This window comes from Solanum tuberosum, unplaced genomic scaffold (genome assembly GCF_000226075.1).
Source record: "Solanum tuberosum cultivar DM 1-3 516 R44 unplaced genomic scaffold, SolTub_3.0 scf00021, whole genome shotgun sequence".
NCBI lineage: Eukaryota > Viridiplantae > Streptophyta > Magnoliopsida > Solanales > Solanaceae > Solanum > Solanum tuberosum.
In genome coordinates, this window is record NW_006238947.1 from 1126309 (window position 1) to 1148975 (window position 22667).

The window sequence follows — 22667 nt, forward strand, 5'->3', positions numbered from 1 at the left end:
CTCTTTGTTTGCAAGAAAATCTGGGTTTGCCCCAAGTTCTGGTCATCAATATACTTGATACTAGAGAATCGTGAGAAATTTTAAAATTAATCTGTAAAAAAAATAAAAAATTATCTTGCATTGATGTAACTTCTAAACGAATTCATATTACCTAAACTGAAATAAATCGTAGCTGGAAGTTTCACAAACTTTTTTTCTGCAAAATTGACAGTTGTCACAATTTTGACAATACCAAGGTCAGTAAAAGTTGAGAAAATGTAGTTCTGAAAAGTGAAAACACAAAAAATAATGTAACAACAGCCTAAACTGAAATCAGGTAGATAAACTTCATTGAGCATTCAAAAGTCGTTTTGTAGCTGACTAGAGTTATGCAATAAAATAATATATAGATTTTCTCATACCTTATACATGTGTTGGTTATGCAGTTTTTGAAATTGTCAACCAAATGTCATTTTAATTTTATACATGAATAACTTATTTCCTATCTATCTATCAAATGTTGTATAAGTTGTACGGAAACTAATACATGGATAACTTGTTTCGTACCCATCTACCAAATGAATTTACCTTCACATTAGATTCTTTGAACCATCTGTGTTCTCAGTATCATACCAACAACATACAACTTTCATAGAATCTTCAAGGCAGCTACCTAAGAAACTTTGAACTTTTAGCATTGATTTGACACAACCAAGTTGAAGTGGACATTCTGAAGCCAAAACATTATCATAATCCCATGATAATGATGAATGTAATTCAATCACATAAAGACAACAAAGACAGATCTTCAAAAAAATTACAAGATTCTTCCATCTTCCTTTTTTCTCCAGTCCATCTACTCCAACTATTGAGTGTTCATGCTGCAGAATATTTACCACTTCGCATCAAGGGAAGTTGTTTCCTTACCAAGCACCGAAATTAATAGATTGAAGCGAAATATAACCAAGAAGTAGATCCTTCAGATGATGTTTACACAACCCAAGTCGCCTTCTATGTAAACTGGGATGGATACAATTAGAAAATCCAGTCTTCCAACCAGGGAATCTTTGTCTTTCCATCACGTGAAGAGTGTATACACGAGGAGCTGCAGCTGAACATCCTATAACAAAGCAATTGCAAGGACGTGACTGACTCACCATTCTTGCTAAAGAGAATAAACATATTCCACTGTATGTTATTCCATACATTAAGGCGTCATTATCAACAGCTTCGGAATTTGTTGCTTCACTGGTTATCTCAAGCTCCAGATCTTCAGTTGCAGGAATTCTGCGCAATTCAGAATCAAATTTCTTCTCTATCTCACTCTCATGGATCCTATATTTCATCGCCAGAGTTCTGATGCAAGACAACCTTACTTGATTGCAAATAATGAGCTTTACCTCATTAAAGTTGTCACACTCGGTGTACCATCTCTGCCACCGGCAGATTAAACCTGCATACCAGTCAACAATTTCATTGTCATCCCAAAAAACTAGCAGATGACATGGCTGGGAATAACCTTTGGAGTTTGTCAATCCATATCGAAAAAGCCGCTTCTTTATGATGCTGATTGGAGCTATGATCTGTGTCGTAAATGATGAACAGTTGGAGTTTGGCAACAGGGCAAGAGTCGAAGCTGTCTCAGAAGATATATATTCCTGAACACGCTTCTGGAACTCATAATATGAATCTCTTAGATCTTGAGGGAGAGCTGGTTCAACTATATGTTTAGATAAGATAACATCCTCGTTCGTTTCGCATTTAACCTTTTTATTTTGCATCCAAACTTTTAGTAAGACTTTGTACCAATGATCTGTTTCCATCCCATCTTTTCTAAAACAAGAAATTTGGGTCAAAAGGGAGCTACCATCAGAGAGATGCTTAATCTCTGATTCTTTTACCTTCTTCAACCCATGAGCCAGCCATTTCTTTCCAATTCTTGCTGTCCCAGTGTCCCACGAGTGCTCTTTCTGTGAAGCAAATAATTCTACTTTTTCCTTCAATTTGTGAACGGCCTTTACAGCCGGACTCTCTTTCAGGCTTCTTTTAACCACACTACCCAGAAAGCGAATGTCAGTAGGCCCATCACATGGAAAAACATCTATTTCACTTTCAAATTCTAAATAAAGAGAATTCTTAAAGTAATTTTCAGTTTCAGACTTGATAGCAACAGCCACGTCTTTGGGACCAGAGATGGCAATAAGAATCTCATCCATGAAGCGGCAACAATGCACCCTAATTTCAGAGTAGCCCAAATCATGGCATTCTTGAGAACCATTACCAGATATCTGTCTCCTGAACCAACTGCGTAACACAGAGTTGGGCGCACTTTCTTCAGCGCTTGATCCTTTATCAATAGCTTCATATCTCATTGACAACCTGTACATTTCATGATCAAATAGATCAAGATATATGTTCATTAAAATTGGAGACAATGCTCCTTCTTGTGGGAGACCATGTCCTTTTGGAAAGCCCCCAAATTCTAAATTCAATACTCCACAGTCAAACATACTACGTATTATCATATATAGGAAAGGATCATCTATCTTGTCTTCCATAACTGAAAAGAGCTTAGCTAGGATTTGATTGTCAAGCTTTCTGCAAACTGGCAAGGTGAACCACCACTTTGGATCAATTATCTCTTTGCGAATGTACTTAAGAGCAGATAAATGGCTCCTACCACTACGACAACCGTGCGATATCTTAGAAAAGTGAGGTCGGTAGACAACTTCTAAAACTATTCTGATTGCTTCCTCAACAACTTTGAGTTTAACATTTGGAAAGACAAGGACTTCTTTCTTTGCGCCCTTAGTTGAGATCGAATATGTGTTAGCACTAACATCAAAACATCCACAAGAAAGCTCTTCAGCCATGGCTTCAAAAGGCAAATCCTCGCCATTTGATGCTAGATCAACATTAGAACTCAATCGAATACAATCATAAGCATCACAAAGTGTTTTTGGATTGGCAACCACTTTCTTTATGAGGTTTTGAAACTTCCCGTTTACATACTGTTCCTTAACTCTCTTTTTTATGCGTAGTTCAAGTAATCTTTTATGTTCCACACGATTCATAGGTTTAGACTCATCAAGATTATAAGACTCTTCCACCAAGTTCGCTAAGTTTTGTGCCAGCGACGCTCCATGTTTCACACCTCCCGAATTCTCAACCGACTTCTCAACCATAGGCCCCAATCTCTTAGATACTTGGGATTTTTTCTCCTCTAAGTTCAAAGATTCCTGAACCAAACCGGCTAGGTCCTGAGCTAGTTTTAGTTTGCCAATCTTCTCATCACGAGTATGACATCCAACTTGACTAGCATTAGAATGAAGTGAATAACCAAAAAATCCTACAACAGGCCTCCCTGTCACATTTAACCAAGATTACAAACAGATGAATTCTTCCTAATGACCTTAATTCTATAATACAAATGAAGAAGAGTACTTTATACATATAGGTGTGTTTGTATGGCTAGAAAAATATTTTTCAAAATGAATTATTTTCCGGTATTTGGTATTTCAGCAAAAACGGAGAAAATGCATTCCTTCACAAATAGGCAGACGTCATTTCCTTTCCAAATATTCCAACTTTTACTCCATATTAACCAACAAAGTGAGATGCTTTTTCAATCTTTAGTACCAAAAAATGTCACCAAAATACTTTTCCATACATATCCTCCAATCTTCCACCTTGTATGAATATCATATGATGCTGAGCCAGGATTTTCATTAAACGGGTTCAAAATCAAGTAACATATGAACTAGCCAAGCGAGTTCGACATCTACCATATATACATAAAAAAAAATTAAAAAAAATTAACAATGTATAAATAGTACTCCGTCCGTCCCATTTTACGTGGCACTTTTTGGATTTCAAGTCTAGCTTTGACCGTAAGTTTTTCATAGATATTTTAAACATTTTGAATTATCAATTATTGTGACTTATAGTACTTTTTACGTAATGTACAAATATATAAATTTCATTTAAATTTTTTTTGAAGATTCTATGCACAAATTTCCAATCAAACTTAAACCATTGCTCGAAAATGAAAAGTGTCACATAAATTGGAACGGAGGAAATTCCGCCCAATAACAACAACATGGCCAGTGAAATCTCACATAGGATGAGTAACACTTAAAACCTTGGGGTAAAAGAAGATTATATGAATTAATTTCTATATACATATATAAAAAAAAGGAATAGTGGAAAGAGCATTACCAATACCAGAAGAAGAATTGCGGCCGAGAAAGTGAAGACTTCGGAGAAGAGAAGTACATTTATGGGCCATATTATACAGTCCGAACGGAGACTGAGAAACAAAAGGAAAGAGAAGGGAATAAGGGCTCGTTTGCACATAACTTTTCTTTTCCTTGTTTTTTTTTGTTGCTTTGCTTTGGATATCTATTGTGTCAATTTTGTCATCAAATACACTCTAGCATAGCAAAACTAATGTAGTTTGATTTGATACGGAATTTGTGAAAGAAAAATAAAAAGAGAAGTATCGAAAATAATTATAAACTAGATGTGAATTATTAGTTTCATCCCTAAATTACTAACAGTTTTATATACACCTCTTTAGTTAACTAACTGAACTTAAATACACCTACGATCTTACAATATGAGTGAAATACACTCCTAAATTCTTGTCAAGTTTAGGGGGTTTTCAACACTTCTCTCGGCTTTTTATTAAGAGTTACATGTCATACAAGAGTTTGAGACCACTTGATATGTCTTGTGGCAAATCAGAGGTGATCGGGGTGTATTTAAGTTTAGTTAGTCAAGTAGAGGGGTGTTTTAAGGTTGTCAATAGTTCAGAGATGAAACTAGTATTTTGCGTCAAGTTTAGGAATGTTTTTAACACTTCTCTCAAAATAAAATAATAAAATTTATTATCTAATATAAATTGTGTGATTATAAATTATTGGATAAAGAACAAAATAGATAAAGTTAAATTAGATTATATAAAAAAATGTGTCATTCTTTTTTAAAGTGACTGAAAATCTATTTGGATTGATTTACTTTAAGTGTTTATAAGTTAAAAATAATTTTTACAATGTTTGGGTATAATAAAATAAAATACTTAATAAAATAACAAAAATAATCTAAAAGTCATAAGTTAGAAATTATAAATTGAGCTTCTCTCAGTCTTCTAGTTTGAATAAATAAACTGTGGGTTGAAAGTCATACTTTGTACTTTGTAGATATTGATTCTACAAAGTATAAATATAAAAGATTTGATTCGATACTAATGAAACACTTTTATGATATTAGGTATTGATGTTGAAGTGGTAAATTGAATTTAAACAATATATAAATTGATCAATAAATTAATGACTTACCCGTTAACATAGTTATTCGTAAAGGTAATATAAATTGATTTATTCATTACATTGAAATTGAATATACAAATTAGATCATGATGAATGAAACTCCACCAACCAAAAACTAGTCATATGAGTAATTCACTATTTTAATTCATTACAAGGAAGAATTAGTAGTTAATAATACAGCAAAAATATCAAAAAAATATATATTTAGAATCTCGTGTCTCAATTATTCATCATTTTTCATTATTTATCTAAACTATTAATACCTTCGTGTTAAAACACATCTTATTGAGCTAATAAATATTTATTCTTATTTGATAATAAGTTTTATAATTAACTTAATATTAAAGTGCATTTTAGTATAAAGTAAATTACAAATTACAATTAAGATATAAAACTTGTAAATAGATAATAACTTGAATATATAAATATAGTAGGATAGTTCAAAGTATGAAAGTCTGCTAATTTATATGTTACTGCAATTTTACTCTCTAATGAATAGGTATATACGAAGTGAATTCAAATTAATTGAACTTGTGTACAAATATTAATTATTGATTAAAAATTATGTGATACAAATCTAAATTAGTTACGCTATAATATAGATACAAAATATTTTGTGAGATAAAATTTTTTAATAATAAATAATGTGAAATTATTTATTACTCTCTTCGTGTTAAAATACGATTAGCCATCATTCTTGTAATCTATCTAAACTATTACTTTCTTCATGTTAAAACACATTGTTGGGTTGATGAATTTTAATTCCCAATTGGTTGTAAGTGTGTATAGTCAACTCAATATCAAAGTGTTTTCAATATAAAGTGAGTTATAGTTATAATATCGCCAAAAATAATAATTTAAATAGATAAATATAATAAGATAATATTGTTAAATTATGAAACTCTATTATTTACATGCGATGCAATTTAATTCTATAGTGTTTTTTTTTGGAACCTTAGGATAATCTGATCCGTTACAACCTCTGTCACAGTCTCTGCCCTTCGGGTGAACACTTTGTGGTAAACACTTTGTGCACACTGGGTAAACCATAAATCTCCCGCTGTGTAATAGCCTGCAAACCGCACTAGACAAGCCCTATGCGACAAACTCGACTTAGAAGGCATTAAGGGGATCTATTCTGAATCATCTGTATGGATAACCACCCTCCAAACCAGTTGAACCATTCTGAAGGACAATTCTATAATGAATTACCTGATGCGAATTTGAATTAATTAAACTTTTATATAGATATCAATTATAAAATAAGACCTAAATAATATGCATTGAAATTAATCGAGCTCCCACACAAATACGAAACAAGAGATGGGTAGCAAAAAAAGCACTATAATAAAATGTGAAGTTATGGAGACATAGGAATTATGTGATGAATTGTCTCCCCACGTCTACGGATAAACCCTTTGTGTCACGTCTATTTACAAAAAGCTTTCAGCTTGCATTTTCATTTCTCTTGACAAAAGTTAATCGTTTTATTTCTCCCTTCTCGAACACTCAAAAGCATCTTTGAAGCTGATGTCGTTGAAGCTCCACCATCAGAATCTTCCTTCCTCTAGGTGATTTTCATCCTGTATAATCTGCTTCAGTTTTCTAGCTATTGATTGATTATCATCATGTTGAATCGTTAATTGATTCGAAAACTTGCAACTGTAAATCATTTAAGTAGGATTTTTTGATGCTAAACCTAAATTAACTCAATAAGTTGCTCAGCTAGAAATTCTGCTTTCTGTTTGAATAATATTTATCAAATTTACCGTAATATTTGGATGATGAGTAAAACTGACCATTTTTTGTGCTGGTAAAATGTTTTGAGTCATAGTGAAGTGGTTGAGTGTTATGAGGTCTTAGGTTCGAATTCTAGCTGAGACAAAAAAAATACTAGGTGATATTTCACATGTGTCATAGCCTTGGGGGACAGAGTTAACGGGTACTTGTTGCTGGTGGGAGGTATCTTATTATGGAAGGGTTTTGTTGTAAAGCTGGAGTTTGTCAGTTACTAAACTTATTTCTGAATTCTGCTGCATACGAGTTTCTTATATCAGTGTAGCCTGAGATTGAACACATTCTCTCTCTCATTTAGTTAAAGGAAAACTTGAATCTGTTATGCCCCCAAGGCCTAGCTCAAGTGGCAAAAGGTGGAGGATTTGTGGCTTAGGTCGCAGGTTCAAGCCCCCACACCATGCAAAGCGAAGCCCCGGTATTTAAAGTGGAGAAGGGTAGAGGGGCGGGCCCATGATCCACCGAGTTTAGAAGGCTGTGATTGGTCCAAAGGGCGGGTCACAGACGGATTTCTCGGTTAACAAAAAAAAAAAAAAAAACTTGAATCTGTTATGCCCCCAAGGCCTAGCTCAAGTGGCAAAAGGTGGAGGATTTGTGGCTTAGGTCGCAGGTTCAAGCCCCCACACCATGCAAAGCGAAGCCCGGTATTTAAGTGGAGAAGGGTAGAGGGGCGGGCCCATGATCCACCGAGTTTAGAAGGCTGTGATTGGTCCAAAGGGCGGGTCACAGACGGATTTCTCGGTTATAAAAAAAAAAAAAAAAAACTTGAATCTGTTATGCCCCAAGGCCTAGCTCAAGTGGCAAAAGGTGGAGGATTGTGGCTTAGGTCGCAGGTTCAAGCCCCCACACCATGCAAAGCGAAGCCCCGGTATTTAAAGTGGAGAAGGGTAGAGGGGCGGGCCCATTATCCACCGAGTTTAGAAGGCTGTGATTGGTCCAAAGGGCGGGTCACAGACGGATTTCTCGGTTATCAAAAAAAAAAAAAAATAAAAAAAACTTGAATCTGTTATGCCCCAAGGCCTAGCTCAAGTGGCAAAAGGTGGAGGATTTGTGGCTTAGGTCGCAGGTTCAAGCCCCCACACCATGCAAAGCGAAGCCCCGGTATTTAAAGTGGAGAAGGGTAGAGGGGCGGGCCCATTATCCACCGAGTTTAGAAGGCTGTGATTGGTCCAAAGGGCGGGTCACAGACGGATTTCTCGGTTATAAAAAAAAAAAAAAAAAAAAAAAAAAAACTTGAATCTGTTACTTTATCTACTCCAGTTGTGAGTTATAACAAGCTTAGGAATAAAGAAAATTGTTTGTTACGGTCTTGCTAATGCGCGACACACTTAGGCTTTGGTTCAAGTTCAACAGCAAAAGTAGTACAGTGTGGTCCCACAAGTGGGGTATAGGGAGGGTGGGGTGTACGTAGACCTTACCCCTACTTTTGTGGGGTAGAGAGGCTGTTCCCAAAGGACCCTTGGCTCAAGAAAATAAATCTTGATTGGTTTTACAAATGGGGGATATGTGTTCGACGCATATCATGGGTTTGAATCCTGACTGGTGAACCAAGTTTGTTATTTAAGTGGAGCAGGGTAGAGGGCTGATGTATTTTTGCTATTATCTGCCGAGTTTCTAAGTTGGGAAAGCGGATTTCTCAGTTATCAAAAAAAAGAAAGAAAAGAAAGTAAACTACTAAGCACCACCCGAACTTGGATTGTTCTTCACTTCACCCCAAACCTTCCCATATGTTATCCCTAATTTGGATTTTGGATCGTGGCTAGTGTTTACTAACTACTTGTGGTACTTCCCTGCATTAATGTGTCCGGAAATGATGATCTTGAAGTTGTGACATCTTGAATGATGGGTTTAATTTTGAAGTTTCACTATACGAATCATTATCAATCTGGAATGACGTACTTGAAAGATGGAGAAAAAGTTGACGAATTGGAAATGACAATACCTCTCTCTTGATGGTAGAATCACTATGATCAACAGTGTTCTTAGTGCACTGCCTGCCTACCTACATTATGTCGCTTTTCGCCGCACAGTCCTCAATTTTGAAGCGTATGGACAAATTAAGGAGAGACTTTCTCTGGAATGGTAACAAACAAGGGTAATTCTTTGCCCTTGTAAAATGGATTACAGTTATTAAAGACATGAGAATGGGGGAGGAGGTTGGGAATCAAGAACCTGAGGCCGTCGCAATGAAAGTTTATTATTGAAATGGCACTGGAGATTCAATAAGGAAGATCAATCACTCTGGAGGAGAACCTTGGTTGGAAAGTTCTCTATGGAGAATCAATGGTGCACCAAAGTAGCCACAACACCTCATGGCATGGGAGTCTGGAAGCATATTAAAGGGTGCTGGGAACAACTTTGTGGCTAATATGGGCTTCATTGTTGTTAATGGAAGGGAAATGAAGTTTTGGGCAGATGTATGGCTGGGCCACACTCCTCTTAAAGAGCAATTCTCGGATACTTTTAGACTATCAACTCATCACAATGTAGTAATTGCGGGATTTTTTTCAACACAAGGGTGAAATCTCTCTCTTAGAAGGAAGGTAATGATTGGGAAGTAGAACGAGTATGTCTTTTGCTTCAGCTGCTAAGCAACATAGCTTTAGACTGCAACAAAGCTGATTCTATTAGATGGAAGGGACATCTAAAGGTCACAGTCAGAGGCTGCTACAGGAGCTGGAATTAAGCAACAACAGGGTTTTTTGGCCTTGGGAAAAAAATTGGCTTAGCAAGGCACCTTTGAAGGTCTCCTACTTCTCTTGGATTGTGGTTAGAGAGGCTAGTCTCACTCATTCCAACCTTCAAAAGAGGAAAGTTCAGTTTTGTAGTAGGTGCTCCATGTGTGAAGATGTTGGCCACCTCTTCTTGCATTGTAAAGTTGTTACTCAGCTGTGGAGCATGTTTTTATCAATCTTACGCATGTCCTGGTCCATACCAAAATCCCCTAGGGAGCTATTGCAATGCTAGAACAAAGAATGGATGTGCAAGAAATCACAAAAGATTTGGAATACCATCCCTCAAGCCATTTGGTGGACTGTTTGACTTGAAAGAAATGACAAAATCTTTGGAGGCCATAGGAGAAATTTGCATAGCCTAAAACAAAGATGTCTTATTTTTCTAGCTTTTTGGTGCAACCTGGTTATTGGACAGGAGGTTGATGCAATTTTAGATACAATTGGGGATCTACACAATTTGTAGTTATGTTCTCTCGCACTGGCTTAGTGCAAGCATTTATAAACTATTTTGATTACTTATCATTTTATTTTTTTGAAGTTTCAGCCGTTTATCCTGAATGACATCTTGATTTATAGTGTCCTGACATTGACAAAGAGATCTGATGATTAATATATTGATCTCTAAGTTGAAGATTCATACAATGACCTGAAAGACTGTCGATCATAGATACAGAGGATTGCTGATCATTGATTTAGTAAATGTTTAGCAGAAAAAGTCCTAGTTAATCATTCTTATACTACTTAAATTGGAGTTTCCACAATATCTTGTATCCATTGGATCTATCACTATTAAATTCTTCTTAATGTTACATTAACTTTTGGCTGATTGTGTTTCTTATATTTCAGTTCTTCTAGTCCATGGCCTTCAGTTAAAGCAGTGAGAAACTACTATTTCAGCAGGAAAGTAGTAGGCTTGGATCACCTGATATACAATCAGTGCAATACAAGGAGGAGATGCCACACAAAATTTTATTTGTTGCAGGGTGGAAATCGTGATCTTAACTGCACATCTGATTCTATGAAACGTAGGATTAATCCTCGAACATCAAGGATATTACACCTTTTGCCTTTTGCTTCTGCTGAGGATGGTGTGTCAGTCAATGGCAGTTCCAGACCAACTACCAGCAGTGATATGGAGGATATGAGACTAAAACTAGATTTATCTCTGCAAGGTGAAGAGAACAGTTCTGGACTTGTCCAATCATTGCATGATGCTGCAAGAGTAATTGAGCTGGGACTTAGACAACAAGGCTCATTATCTAGGGTATCCTGGTTTTCAACTGCCTGGTTGGGCGGTGATAGAACTGGTTGGATCAAGGTGCTATCTTATCAGGTCGGTAACTTTTATAGCCTTCATTTTTGTACCTTGCTCTACATGTTTTGTTAGTGTTTAGATTCAGTGTGTTCTTCCCCATTACAAACTTGAAAACAGATCTTTTAATGGTGAGAATCACTTATAGATAATTTTTTGATAAAGCTTTTTTTTTGACAAAGAATAGACAATTAAAAGTACTTACCATGGAATTTTGATTTCTGGGCTATTGATGGGTTATATTTCAGTTCATTACCAGTAGTTTTATGTAGAGATTCATTTTTGCACTGTGTGATGTTATTTTCTGATATGGTGGAGTTCATTGTAACTTCTTTTCAGGCATCTGTATACTCTCTACTGCAAGCAGCAAATGAGATTTTATCTCGAGGAGATGAAAGAGATAATGATATTAATGTTTTCACGCAGAGGAGGTAATTCATTTTACTCTCTTCAATGTAATATGGAAAAACTGTGTACCAAGAGTCAGAAGCATAGGCTTCTGCTTGTTGCAATCTACTAGTGATGCATAATTGATGATTTTGACTACATATAGGGCATAGACTGCATGCGCTGGAAAATAGTTTCCCAATTTTTCTTTATTTGGTCACCTTAAATTGTGAAAATGTCTTTTACAAGTTTAAGTGGTTTCCAACAAAAGAAGGAAAATGAATTCTCTCACATATGGACGGAAGTCTTTTTCCTTAACAAATATTTCAACTCTCACTTTATCACTTGTTTCAATTAACATTTATATATTGTCGTCAGCCTTTAATACTCAAAGATATCAATAGCACACTGTTGTCATCCCTTATTTCTTGTACTGTTTTCCACATGTCACTTGCTTTGATATCCTACCAAATATTAGAAATGATCCAGAAAATTACTTCCTAAGGTATATCATTTCCTGTGGAAAATATTTTTGATGAGAAACATTTTCCTCAAAGGCCCCCATTTTTCTGATTTGTTTGCAAGGTAGAAGTATATACACGTAGTGTTGGAACTCTAAACATAGTGAACAGATTTGATTTACAAGAAAATTAATCTCTATCCTTAAAACATTGTCATACTTCCCATTTTAATTTTCTGACAATGTGTTCATTTCAGTAACCCTTTCCCTGTATGTATTTCATACATAATAAATACTATCTACATCTGTGTTTTATGACAGTGTTTGATTGGGAGCGTGGAGTTTAGGTAAGAAAGAAAAACTTTTTGCATATAGGCTAAATATGTATAACTTATCTAAACTACCATTAGAATCTTGTGGTTTTCAATATGTCTATCATTTCTATAAGAACGTTTCATTACTGGTGAAGTAGGGGCCGGCTTATTATACATCGTTTTCTGAATTGTGCGCAACTGGTAAACCCTTGAGGATTTCAAGATTATAAAAAAGAAAATAATTGGGAATGGCTTTGGGAGCTATACGAAGAGTCCCATTTTTTCGAACTGCTCCTAATAAAGCCTCCGCAACCAGGTTAATTTTTAGTGACCTTCCAGAATGTTGAGCCACTGTAAGAAGAACTTCTGAGAGCTCTCAATCATTTTCATCAGAGGGGCACCTTTACAAAAGAGTGTAATGCTTCTTTTATTACTTAAATTATAAAGGAGGATGCAGTAAAATTAAAGATTTTCAACCTATAAACTTGTTGGGATATGTAGGTTGAAAGTGGTATTGTCAAGCAATTTTGATAGCCAAAACGCGTTTGTGCTGGGGACAAATAACTGATTTTGCTGCCTGTCACGACCCAATCACTGTAGGCCGTGACTGACATCTATTGAGCACCTACCCACCAAGCGGATCAGCATCCGTGACAAGCAAGCATGTTCCATGCAGAATCGTACTTTAATAAGTAAAAGTAGTCCATATCATATGCCAAACTCTGGAGTAACTATGCTAAATATTTTTATTGTTGAGTAGTTTGCTGCAGACGATAGTACGATTGTCGTAAACGGAGCACAAAACCAACGAAAAAAATTGGCCAACATAGTTTCTTTTTTATTGGTATTTCGGCCAACATAATATTTCGGATAAGGATTCATTTCCTCTCTTTTCTTGCTCCTCAAGAAAGATGGCTAGAAACTTCCTATTAGGAGTGACTTCCTTTCAGGTTGTGTTGTTACAGGCCAGACTGTTGTTCTAACATGGCAAGGGAGATGGACAACTAATCTAATACACTACAACTATGATCGACGACAGCACAGATAAGATCAGACTGAATGTCTGAGGATATGATTCTGGTTCTCTTCTGTCCCGCTCCTTCAATAAAAAAAGAATCCATTCCAAGAGCTAGTTCTGACCCATAGTCAGAGCCAATCCTTCTATTGAGTGCCTTGTGGCTCCTTTAACGATGAAAGAAGGCGATACCGAAGATAATAACTCAAGAGCATTGGCTACTCCATCAACTCAATTTCATTGCGTAAGTGAGGATGCTAATCATCTTAGTCTGAGCTTGAAATCTTTCGTAGGCTCATCTCGTCGATTATCATTCTGTTCCTGTTCATTCATAGATAGTCAGATCTTTTAGTCACAGGCTGTCACCCGTTCCTGATAGCCGTAGCTCTTCCCGTTTCGTATTCCATTAAAGAACGAATGATAATTGATTTGACAAAGGCTGGGGAAAATCTATCTCTTTCCATCTCTATGTTTGCTAACACCTGTATCCTTTATACCTCATCACATAGTACTATTTTTACATATCTCAGTGTGGTACACTTCTAGCTATCTCACCACCTAACAACATGGAACTCTAGTCTATTTCCGACCTATATAATGCTAGGATCTTGAATGAACATTTTGCCAATTTTCACTTGTAACATTGATGAGAGTCATTATAATTATTTTGATGAAGTCTCATCTTCTTTTATAATTCCTTTATCAAGTTTCTTTCTTTTCTCTAGAGCAGCAGAGAATATTCAGTGCTATGAGTTTTTGTTTTACTTGTGCATTTTCTAATATTGGTCCTAGGATTTAAGATGATTGTTGACGTTTACCTCCACAACCATGTAGATGAATGATTAACTGGGGTTCTGGTATATGTCAGCGAATGTACTAGCTGCATCATAATGTATCATGCATATATTAAGTTAGCTAAACTTGTAGGATGTTCTCCCATTACTTTTTAGTTTGGAACTGCAGGTTCCTTCTGCCAACCTCTTCGTCTCTAATATAAACGTCACTTGATTGAAAAACTTGACTTATTTTTTTATTTTTATTTTCAATTTCCAGATGTTATGTATTGCTAATTTTGTCTCTTGTGGATTTTATATTGGTGGTGAAAATTAGAATTGGTATTTTGCGCATAGAAGCTTGAAATGTACTTTAACACGCTCTTTGCTTAGACAATTCTGTCATTTGGGCACCATGGGAGGCTATTGATATCATAAACTTGCATTTGTGAACTTTTGGCCCCAAGGACTAGTAGACTTTGTTGCTTACATTTTTTATTGTGTTGGTTCAGCCTCATCTATTTTTAGTGTGCTTGACGTGGAGGGCTCATTTACCTCTCTATTGTCATTTTGATTTGAAACATATTATCTAATGTACTTTTTGCATTAACGAAGTTTATCAAGGCAATCTGCTCCTTTGGAGAGCTTGATTAGAGATAGTTTATTAGCCAAGCAACCTGAAGCTTATGAATGGTTTTGGTCTGAGCAAATTCCAGCAGTGGTTACCACCTTTGTGAATTATTTTGAGAAGGATCAGCAATTTGCTGCTGCTACTGCAGAGTATGTACTTACTGAAAGAACCATGAATACATTAATATCCTGGATAGCTATTTGTGTATTAATTGATGCTTAAATAGGATCCTCTTTGTTCAGGACCAGAAAGCAAACATCTTTATCTCCTCGAAATGCCAGTGATGTATCACTCCTTATGCTTGCACTCAGTTGCGTTGCTGCGATTATGAAACTTGGTGCTGCAAAACTGTCGTGTACACAATTCTCGTCTCTTGTTCCGGACACACTTGGAAGATTGATGGACATGCTTGTCGAATTTATTCCTCTCCGACAGGCCTATCATTCCGTGAAGCCTATTGGTCTGCGTAGAGAATTTCTTGTCCATTTTGGTCCCAGAGCTGCAGCACGAAATGATTCAGGAACTGAAGAGGTTATATTCTGGGTGAGTCTTGTCCAAAAGCAGCTTCAACGAGCTATAGATCGAGAGAGAATATGGTCCAGACTCACCACAAGTGAGAGTATCGAGGTTAGACCAAGCTCTTTTACTTATTTGATACCTTACTCGAATTTTCTTCAAAGACATGACTCATGAATATTGACTGATAGTGGTACATTTATAAGCTAGAACAAGCAAAATAGTCAGTTTCTGTCCCTCTGCAACTTACTTTGTATATGTATATACATTCCATTGATTTAAAATTCTAATATTACTCGCTATAAGTTTTTCTTGTAGATGTAAAGTGATTCTAATAAATGGTTGGTAAATTTTGAGTATGTCAATGTAATGGAATATGTTAGCCTGTGGAACACCTCATGGGCAGTCATTTCACTTGGCACTTCTTAAAATGTCCTGAGAAATGGTGACAGATGACAGATGACAGATGACAGATGTATAAACATCGTTTGTGAACCTTATCCTGGGGAAAGTGGGCCCAAGTGAAGGACTAATCAATATATTGTGATACGTATTGAGGCTAATATGAGTCTCCTATCAAGGATAGATTGATTGTGGCATAGGAAAAGCAGAAAAGCTGTATGAAATGTAAAAATTTTTGCTACACCTTTAGGTGAGGCCTTTGCCTCACACGTTTCCCACTTGAATATGTATTTTTTTTTTTGAACTTGGTAACTTTGTATTATATTACAAAACAGTACATGGGTCGTACTGTAACCTTATATACAAGAGTACTCCTGATTTCACTTCTCTACGTCTAAATTGAGTCTAACACATCAATAATAGAGACAGTGTCATTAGAGTATAACTGATTACACCAAAAGACTAAAAGTAAAATGCAGTTTAGTTTAACTTTCTGCACATTGTTCTCTATGCTCTCAAAACATCTTGAATTCCTTTCTTTCCAAACAGCCCACCAGATAGCCCCCGGGATAATTCTCCATCTACCTCTATCCTTGGCATCGGGATAATTCTCCATCTACCTCTATCCTTGGCATCGGGATAATTCTCCATCTACCTCTATCCTTGGCATCGGGATAATTCTCCATCTACCTCTATCCTTGGCATCGGGATAATTCTCCATCTACCTCTATCCTTGGCATCGGGATAATTCTCCATCTACCTCTATCCTTGGCATCGGGATAATTCTCCATCTACCTCTATCCTTGGCATCGGGATAATTCTCCATCTACCTCTATCCTTGGCATCGGGATAATTCTCCATCTACCTCTATCCTTGGCATCGGGATAATTCTCCATCTACCTCTATCCTTGGCATCGGGATAATTCTCCATCTACCTCTATCCTTGGCATCGGGATAATTCTCCATCTACCTCTATCCTTGGCATCGGGATAATTCTCCATCTACCTCTATCCTTGGCATCGGGATAATTCTCCATCTACCTCTATCCTTGGCATGTACACCTGCTTCCTCCCAGCATAGTAATGCCTCAGCCACCTTCCTGGGCATTGTCCAGGAGATGCCTTTGAGGCTTAGGAATATTCTCCACAGATGATGGGTGTACTTGCAATGTAAAAATATATGGTTAACAGTCTCAGATGTTTCACCACATAGGAAGCACCTAGAACACAGGGTTCTCCCCCTCTTCATAACATTGTCCTGTGTAAGGACTGCTTCCTTAGCCATTGACCAGACAAAAAAGGAGACTTTGTGAGGGATTCTGCTCTTCCATATTTGCTTCCAAGGCCAACTTGAGCACTGTTGATCTGTCTGATCCATCAACTTGTAGGATTTGTTGACTTTGAACACTCCCTTGTCATCTCCTGTCCACCATAATTTATCCTCACCTGGCTGTAGTCCCGTGAAAGTGTTCACAGTGTTTAAGAATTCAGCAACTCTCACTATTTCCCAATCATTAAGGTTTCTTCTGAAAATGAAATTCCATCCTTGTGGTGACCAAAGATCTGCTATAGTACTTTGTTGAAACATGATTAGGTTGTAGATGTCTGGAAAGAGATCTTCAATGTTGCCTTTCTCCTGCCAAATGTCCTTCCAAAATCTGGTCTTATTCCCATCCATTACTTTTGCCTTTGAGTTACTTTTAACTTCATTCCACAAGCTTCTGATGGACCTCCAGAGGCTAACACCATAAGGAGTGGTTACTTCTTTAGTTATCCAGTTGTCCTCTTTTTCATATTTAGCTCCAATTACTTCCCTCCATAGCATCTGGTTGTTGTTTGCATACTTCCACAACCACTTCATACTAAGAGCCTTGCTTTGCAATTTCAAATTCTTTATTCCTAGACCTCCATTTTCCTTGCTTGTCATGACTTCTTCCCATTTAACCAAATGAAAACTTTTCTTTTCTTTGTTGCCTTGCCACAAAAAATTCCTCCTGATACGATCCAACCTCTTAATGACCCCTGGTGGGATAGGAAACAGGGACATCATATAGGTTGGCAAAGCATCAAGTACTGAGTTAATAAGGGTCAGTCTACCCCCCTTTGATAAGTACTGAGACTTCCACTTGGCCAATTTCTTCTCACACTTCTCAATCACACTATTCCATATGTCTATGGACTTGGATTTGGCCCCCAAAGGCATTCCCAAGTATATAGTAGGCAGAACTCCTATTTCACCACCCAGAATTGATGCTAAACAACTCATGTTGTTTACTTCATTTATAGGATACATCATACTCTTCCTCCAATTGATATGCAAACCAGAAATACCTTCAAATAAGACCAGAATCACTCTTAGATACTTCAGTTGTTCTTCCTCAGCATCGCAGAAAATCAAGGTATCATCTGCATATTGCAAGTGTGTGACTTCTAGTCTCTCAGTACCTTCTCTGGCCACATCAAAACCCCTTATCCATCCTCTCAAGTTAGCAGCTTTTATCATGTTGTTTAAACCCTCCATAGTGATCAGGAATAAAAAAGGTGACAAGGGATCCCCTTGTCTGAGACCCCTTTGGGTTTGAAAGAAACCTGCAGGGTTACCATTGATGAGTACTGAGAATCTTACAGTTGATATGCAAAACTTTATCCAGTTCAACCATTTCTGCCCAAAACCTATCAGGTTCAACATCTTCATTAAGTATTTCCAGTTAACATGGTCATAAGCTTTCTCTATATCCAACTTACAAAGGACACCTGGCTTCTATTTCTGGAGTCAACTGCTTCATTTGCAATCAAAACTGCATCCATTATTTGTCTCCCTTTAACAAAAGCCATTTGTTGTGAGTCTACCAACTTGTCCACCACCCTTTTCAGCCTCTCAGTAAGAACTTTGGAGATAAGTTTGTAGATGCTACCAATTAGACTAATTGGCCTGAAGTCCTGCAACTCCTTGGCACCTTTCTTTTTGCTTATAAGAGCTATAAAAGTTGCATTGAAACTCTTCTCAAAAACTTCATGTTCATAGAAGTTTTGAAAGGTGTCCATGATGTCTTGCTTTACCACATCCCAACATTTAATAAAAAACCCCATAGTAAAACCATCTGGACCTGCTGCTTTGTCAACAGCACATAACTTCAGACATCTCAGCACTTCACTTTCCTCAAAGTTGCTTTGTAGAGCTTGATTATCTTCTTCTGTTAGGACAGGACATTGCACATTTATGTACTCAGGTCTCCACTGAGATGATTCCTTATACAACCCATCTCCTATGTGCATTTTGTACATCGCAGTCGGGTTTTTATATTTATTGCTGATACATCATACAGGTTCTCGAAAAGGATCTGGCCATATTTGGTTTCTTTATTGCTTTGGGTAGAAGCACAAAGGCTTTTCTTTCTGAAAATGGATTTGATACTCTTGATGAGCCGATTGAAGAATTAATTAGGTAACACATTTTTGTGTTCCTCATTTATTGATCTTAGTCTATACTGATAATACGCTCCATTGTATCCAACTTTTCATTTTGAATTTTTAACAGGTATCTGATTGGGGGCAGTGTATTATATTATCCTCAACTTGCATCCATAAGCTCTTATCAACTGTACGTGGAGGTTAGCATTCTTATGAAGAAATTGTCATTAGGACGTATTTATTTGGCACATAAAGCTGAAATATCTTTACATGATAGGTTGTGTGTGAAGAGCTAGACTGGCTTCCTTTTTATCCAGGCATTACTGCTAATTCTATCCGCAATACTGGGCACAAAAGTAAACAAGAAGTTCCTCCAAATTTAGAAGCTATTCCACTAGTATTAGACGTGTGCTCTTACTGGATCCAGAGTTTTATCAAATATAGTAAATGGCTGGAGAACCCTTCTCACGTCAAGGCAGCAAGATTCCTTTCAGCTGGGTAAGAAAGCTGGAAAAAAATCCAATCAATTAAGTGAATATACAGGAGTTAGTAACAATTTGTGAACATGAATGTTTCAGGCACAACAAACTTAAGAAGTGCAGGGAAGATCTAGGAATTGAGAAGTAAGTTAAATAAGAAAATGTTTACTTTCTTCCTCTTCCCCTCTTCCTTACTCTCCCTTTTTGTGGTTTCTGACTGTTATCATTATTTTCATCCGTCTGTAAAAGGCATTAGACAGGTGGTTTTCCTATTAACAGATATAGACTGATCTATATTTGATCCTAATCGCCGTGGAACTAATTATATCTCTCACGAAACATACACAAACTTTGCACCATTGACATGTACTGTACTTGGTCTACCTTGTTGAAGACCTAAAATAAATGAATAGGAGTGTTCTTCTCTAACAACTTAATCTTTTAGATGGATCGATATAAACCATTTCACATGGTATCAGAGTATGCTAGATTTGAACCCTAGTCTGTTAGGTATTAGTATCCAATTCATTGACCTATAAGCCACACCTTTGGGTGATGAATGCATTAAATTACTGTATTTTTTCACTAAATTTTAAATGGCCTGAGTAAGTCCAACTTATTTAATTTCCTTAGCTTTTCTTTTTTCGTAGTTATAGTTTATTTGCTTATCGTAATAGTCATTTCATTCTAATAATTTATGGCACTTTGGTCAAATGCAATGGCAATACAAACTCAATCACATGTGATATGAAAATCATGTTGCTAACAATGCTTTAAAACATGGACAGGACTCGCGCAGGAGCTTATTCACAGATCAAGAAAGAAACAGATTCCTTTGATAAGGTATTACCTCTTATAATTGAAGCATTTTCTGTTGTATTTATCCTCATGCCATGTGATAATCTCGAAGAGCGTCTCTCCAATTCCTTTGGACATAAAGGTGGATAAAGAGTCTTCAACTTTTTTTTTTATAAGGTAAATATTTTTTTTGTTTTGTGAAAATTCCCGTGTACAAGCAAGAACCTACAACACGTAATGTCCCGTGCTATACAAAGTCATTTCTGTTCCCTCAAAAGCTCTTTTATTTCTCTCCTCCACAGAATCCACATGCTAAAGGGAAAATCCCATGACCTACATGTTCTCTTCCTTAGTCTAAAGGCCGAGCTATGTAGCACATCCTTCTTTGGACACAACATTATCCGTTGCACACGGGGCCATTTCAAGACTACTCATCACAATCATGTAGCCATCTTAGTTTTTTTTTCTTTTTGAAAAAGGCAAGATAATTTTATAAATCCAGCACTAATAAAGTGCTGTTGTAACAGTACATAATTAGCAGAGGCCCCAAAACTAATCCTGAAGTGAATCTACAATTATTTAGCCATCTTACAAAGCAATAAGAGGTGATCAACGTCTTTGTCTGAACGTTTGCACCTAAAGCACCAGCAATGTAATACTACTCTCCATCAAATTCCCAGCTGTCAAAATCTCCTCCTCACTGCCAACCAAGCGAAGAAACTGATGAAGTGCTTGTATTAAATGACAGCCTATAAGTCCAGTATCCAACCAACTACTTTCCAGGACCTCAATGGAGAAGTAACATGTGTCCTAGTGGCTTACCAGTTCCTGCTCTCATATGGTTATTCCTTCCTTATATTTCCAAGTTATAGAAAAAAATGGTATCTCAATATTTAATTGTATGGTTGAATCCTGAGACCACTTTCTTATAGTTTAAAATTTCAGCGGATAGAAGCCTTTCTCAATTTATAGTTGTTCTTAACACACACCTTTATAAGTGCAGGTCGAGATCTTTCCCCATGACCAAACATGTAGAGTTATTTGATGACAAATGGCATTGAGGCTCAAATTTAGGATCTGTCTTCTTTCTAAGGTGTTGCTCTCCATCAAAAAAGTTCAAGCCCCTAGAAAGGAAGCATCACTATTTTTATATTTGTCCACAACATCTACAAAAAACAAAATGACCAAAAGAAATACTAATAGAACAAAAGAATCATCGCAACCTCTGATTGTTCTAAATTAGTATTACTCTTGATAGGAGGATACAGTAGTTGAGACTTCCGTTGGTACTTGTTGGATTTAGATAATATTTTTTGAAATTAGAAGCCACAAGCCTTTATATGCGAAAGAGAAGGAGGGAGTTAGACCTTCCTCTTCAATTGGTTTCCCCAGGCTTTATTACTCAAATGAAGTTTTTTTGCTCTAACTTCTCTTTACTAGGTTCGTCCTCTCAGTGTTCTCTTGATACCAAACAAAAGTAATCATGCAGTTTCTTTTTTTTTCAAACAAAGTGTAGATAGATAGCCTTCCTCTCTTGATTTATAAGATGTAACAGGCAATCAGCCTCTTTCAATTATCTTGTTTTTTGTATCAGTTGCTATTTCTTATCAAAGCGCTTCACCTTGATTTCAATGACACATTGTAAGGTGCCTCTTTCCTCTATCTCAAGGATTAAATTATGGATCTGAAGATACAGTTTATGGGCATTTCATTTTAGGCACTGGAGAGTGTCGAAGAGGCTTTGGTAAGGCTAGAGGTATTGCTTCAGGAGCTGCATATGTCAAGTGCTAGTTCACAGAAGGAGCACTTAAAAGCTGCATGTTCTGACCTTGAAAGGATTCGTAGAATCAAAAAAGAGGCTGAATTTCTTGAGGTTTCATTTAGAACGAAAGCAGCTTTCCTACAGCAGGTATCTTTCTGCAGTTCATTTCAAAAAGAAGAAAGTTTTACCAAGTTTTTGCCATCTCAGAATTGTCCTGCTCAGTCCTGACATTTTCATAAAATTGCACCGTATTTTTTGTATTCAACCATTGCATATCTTATTCTGGTCCTTGGAGTGTAACTGCGCTAGATGATTTATTAACTATTCTTTTTTGAATTTTTTCTTATTTGGGGAGGGTGGGGTTACTCTTATTTTCATTTTTTTGGCCTTTTAATGGACATGGGGCTGGGGAGGAGGGGGGGGGGGGTCTATGTTGCTCGGACTCTTCAAAAATGTCAACGGGTGCGTGTCTAATTCTCCAAAAGTAGTGTATTTGAAGAACTCGACACGGGTGCGGCATCGAAAGTGAAGAGTCCGAGCAACTTAGGGGGGGGGGGGGGGGGGCACTTG

At 36.8% G+C, this 22667-nt stretch overlaps 2 protein-coding genes across 4 annotated transcripts in view; one reads left to right on the plus strand and one right to left on the minus strand.

Moving 5' to 3' along the window:
• Positions 1-551: 551 nt before the first annotated feature.
• Positions 552-4338, minus strand: LOC102590710 (uncharacterized). The gene is made up of 2 exons (XM_006341010.2): positions 4198-4338; positions 552-3343 (listed from the first exon to the last, which is right to left on the minus strand). Exons 1-2 carry the CDS (start codon positions 4265-4267, stop codon positions 903-905), a joined length of 2511 nt encoding a protein of 836 aa, XP_006341072.1. The 5' UTR covers positions 4268-4338; the 3' UTR covers positions 552-902.
• Positions 4339-6683: 2345 nt separating this feature from the next.
• LOC102591066 (uncharacterized) overlaps positions 6684-22667 on the plus strand; it is a 22597-nt gene continuing 6613 nt past the window's right edge. For 2 of the 3 annotated variants that reach the window (XR_001472675.1, XM_006341012.2), the window contains exons 1-11: positions 6684-6880; positions 10685-11171; positions 11490-11581; positions 14715-14879; positions 14973-15357; positions 18974-19092; positions 19186-19258; positions 19336-19556; positions 19637-19681; positions 20326-20380; positions 22053-22244. Coding sequence is in view for 2 of the 3 variants with exons in the window: in XM_006341012.2 (XP_006341074.1) it covers positions 6840-6880; positions 10685-11171; positions 11490-11581; positions 14715-14879; positions 14973-15357; positions 18974-19092; positions 19186-19258; positions 19336-19556; positions 19637-19681; positions 20326-20380; positions 22053-22244 (1875 nt within the window). In the remaining variant the exon portion in view is untranslated. The remainder of the gene's footprint in view (positions 6881-10684; positions 11172-11489; positions 11582-14714; positions 14880-14972; positions 15358-18973; positions 19093-19185; positions 19259-19335; positions 19557-19636; positions 19682-20325; positions 20381-22052; positions 22245-22667) is intronic. The other variant, XM_006341011.2, reaches the window with a different exon arrangement.

What these genes read in the sequence shown, in the direction of transcription:
- LOC102590710 (XM_006341010.2), bottom strand. Translation starts at nt 4,267, where the DNA reads ATGGCCCATAAATGTACTTCTCTTCTCCGAAGTCTTCACTTTCTCGGC. An exon ending in CAATTCTTCTTCTGGTATTG is followed by an intron (nt 3,344 to 4,197) that starts GTAATGCTCTTT and finishes TAAATGTGACAG; the next exon opens with GGAGGCCTGTTGTAGGATTT.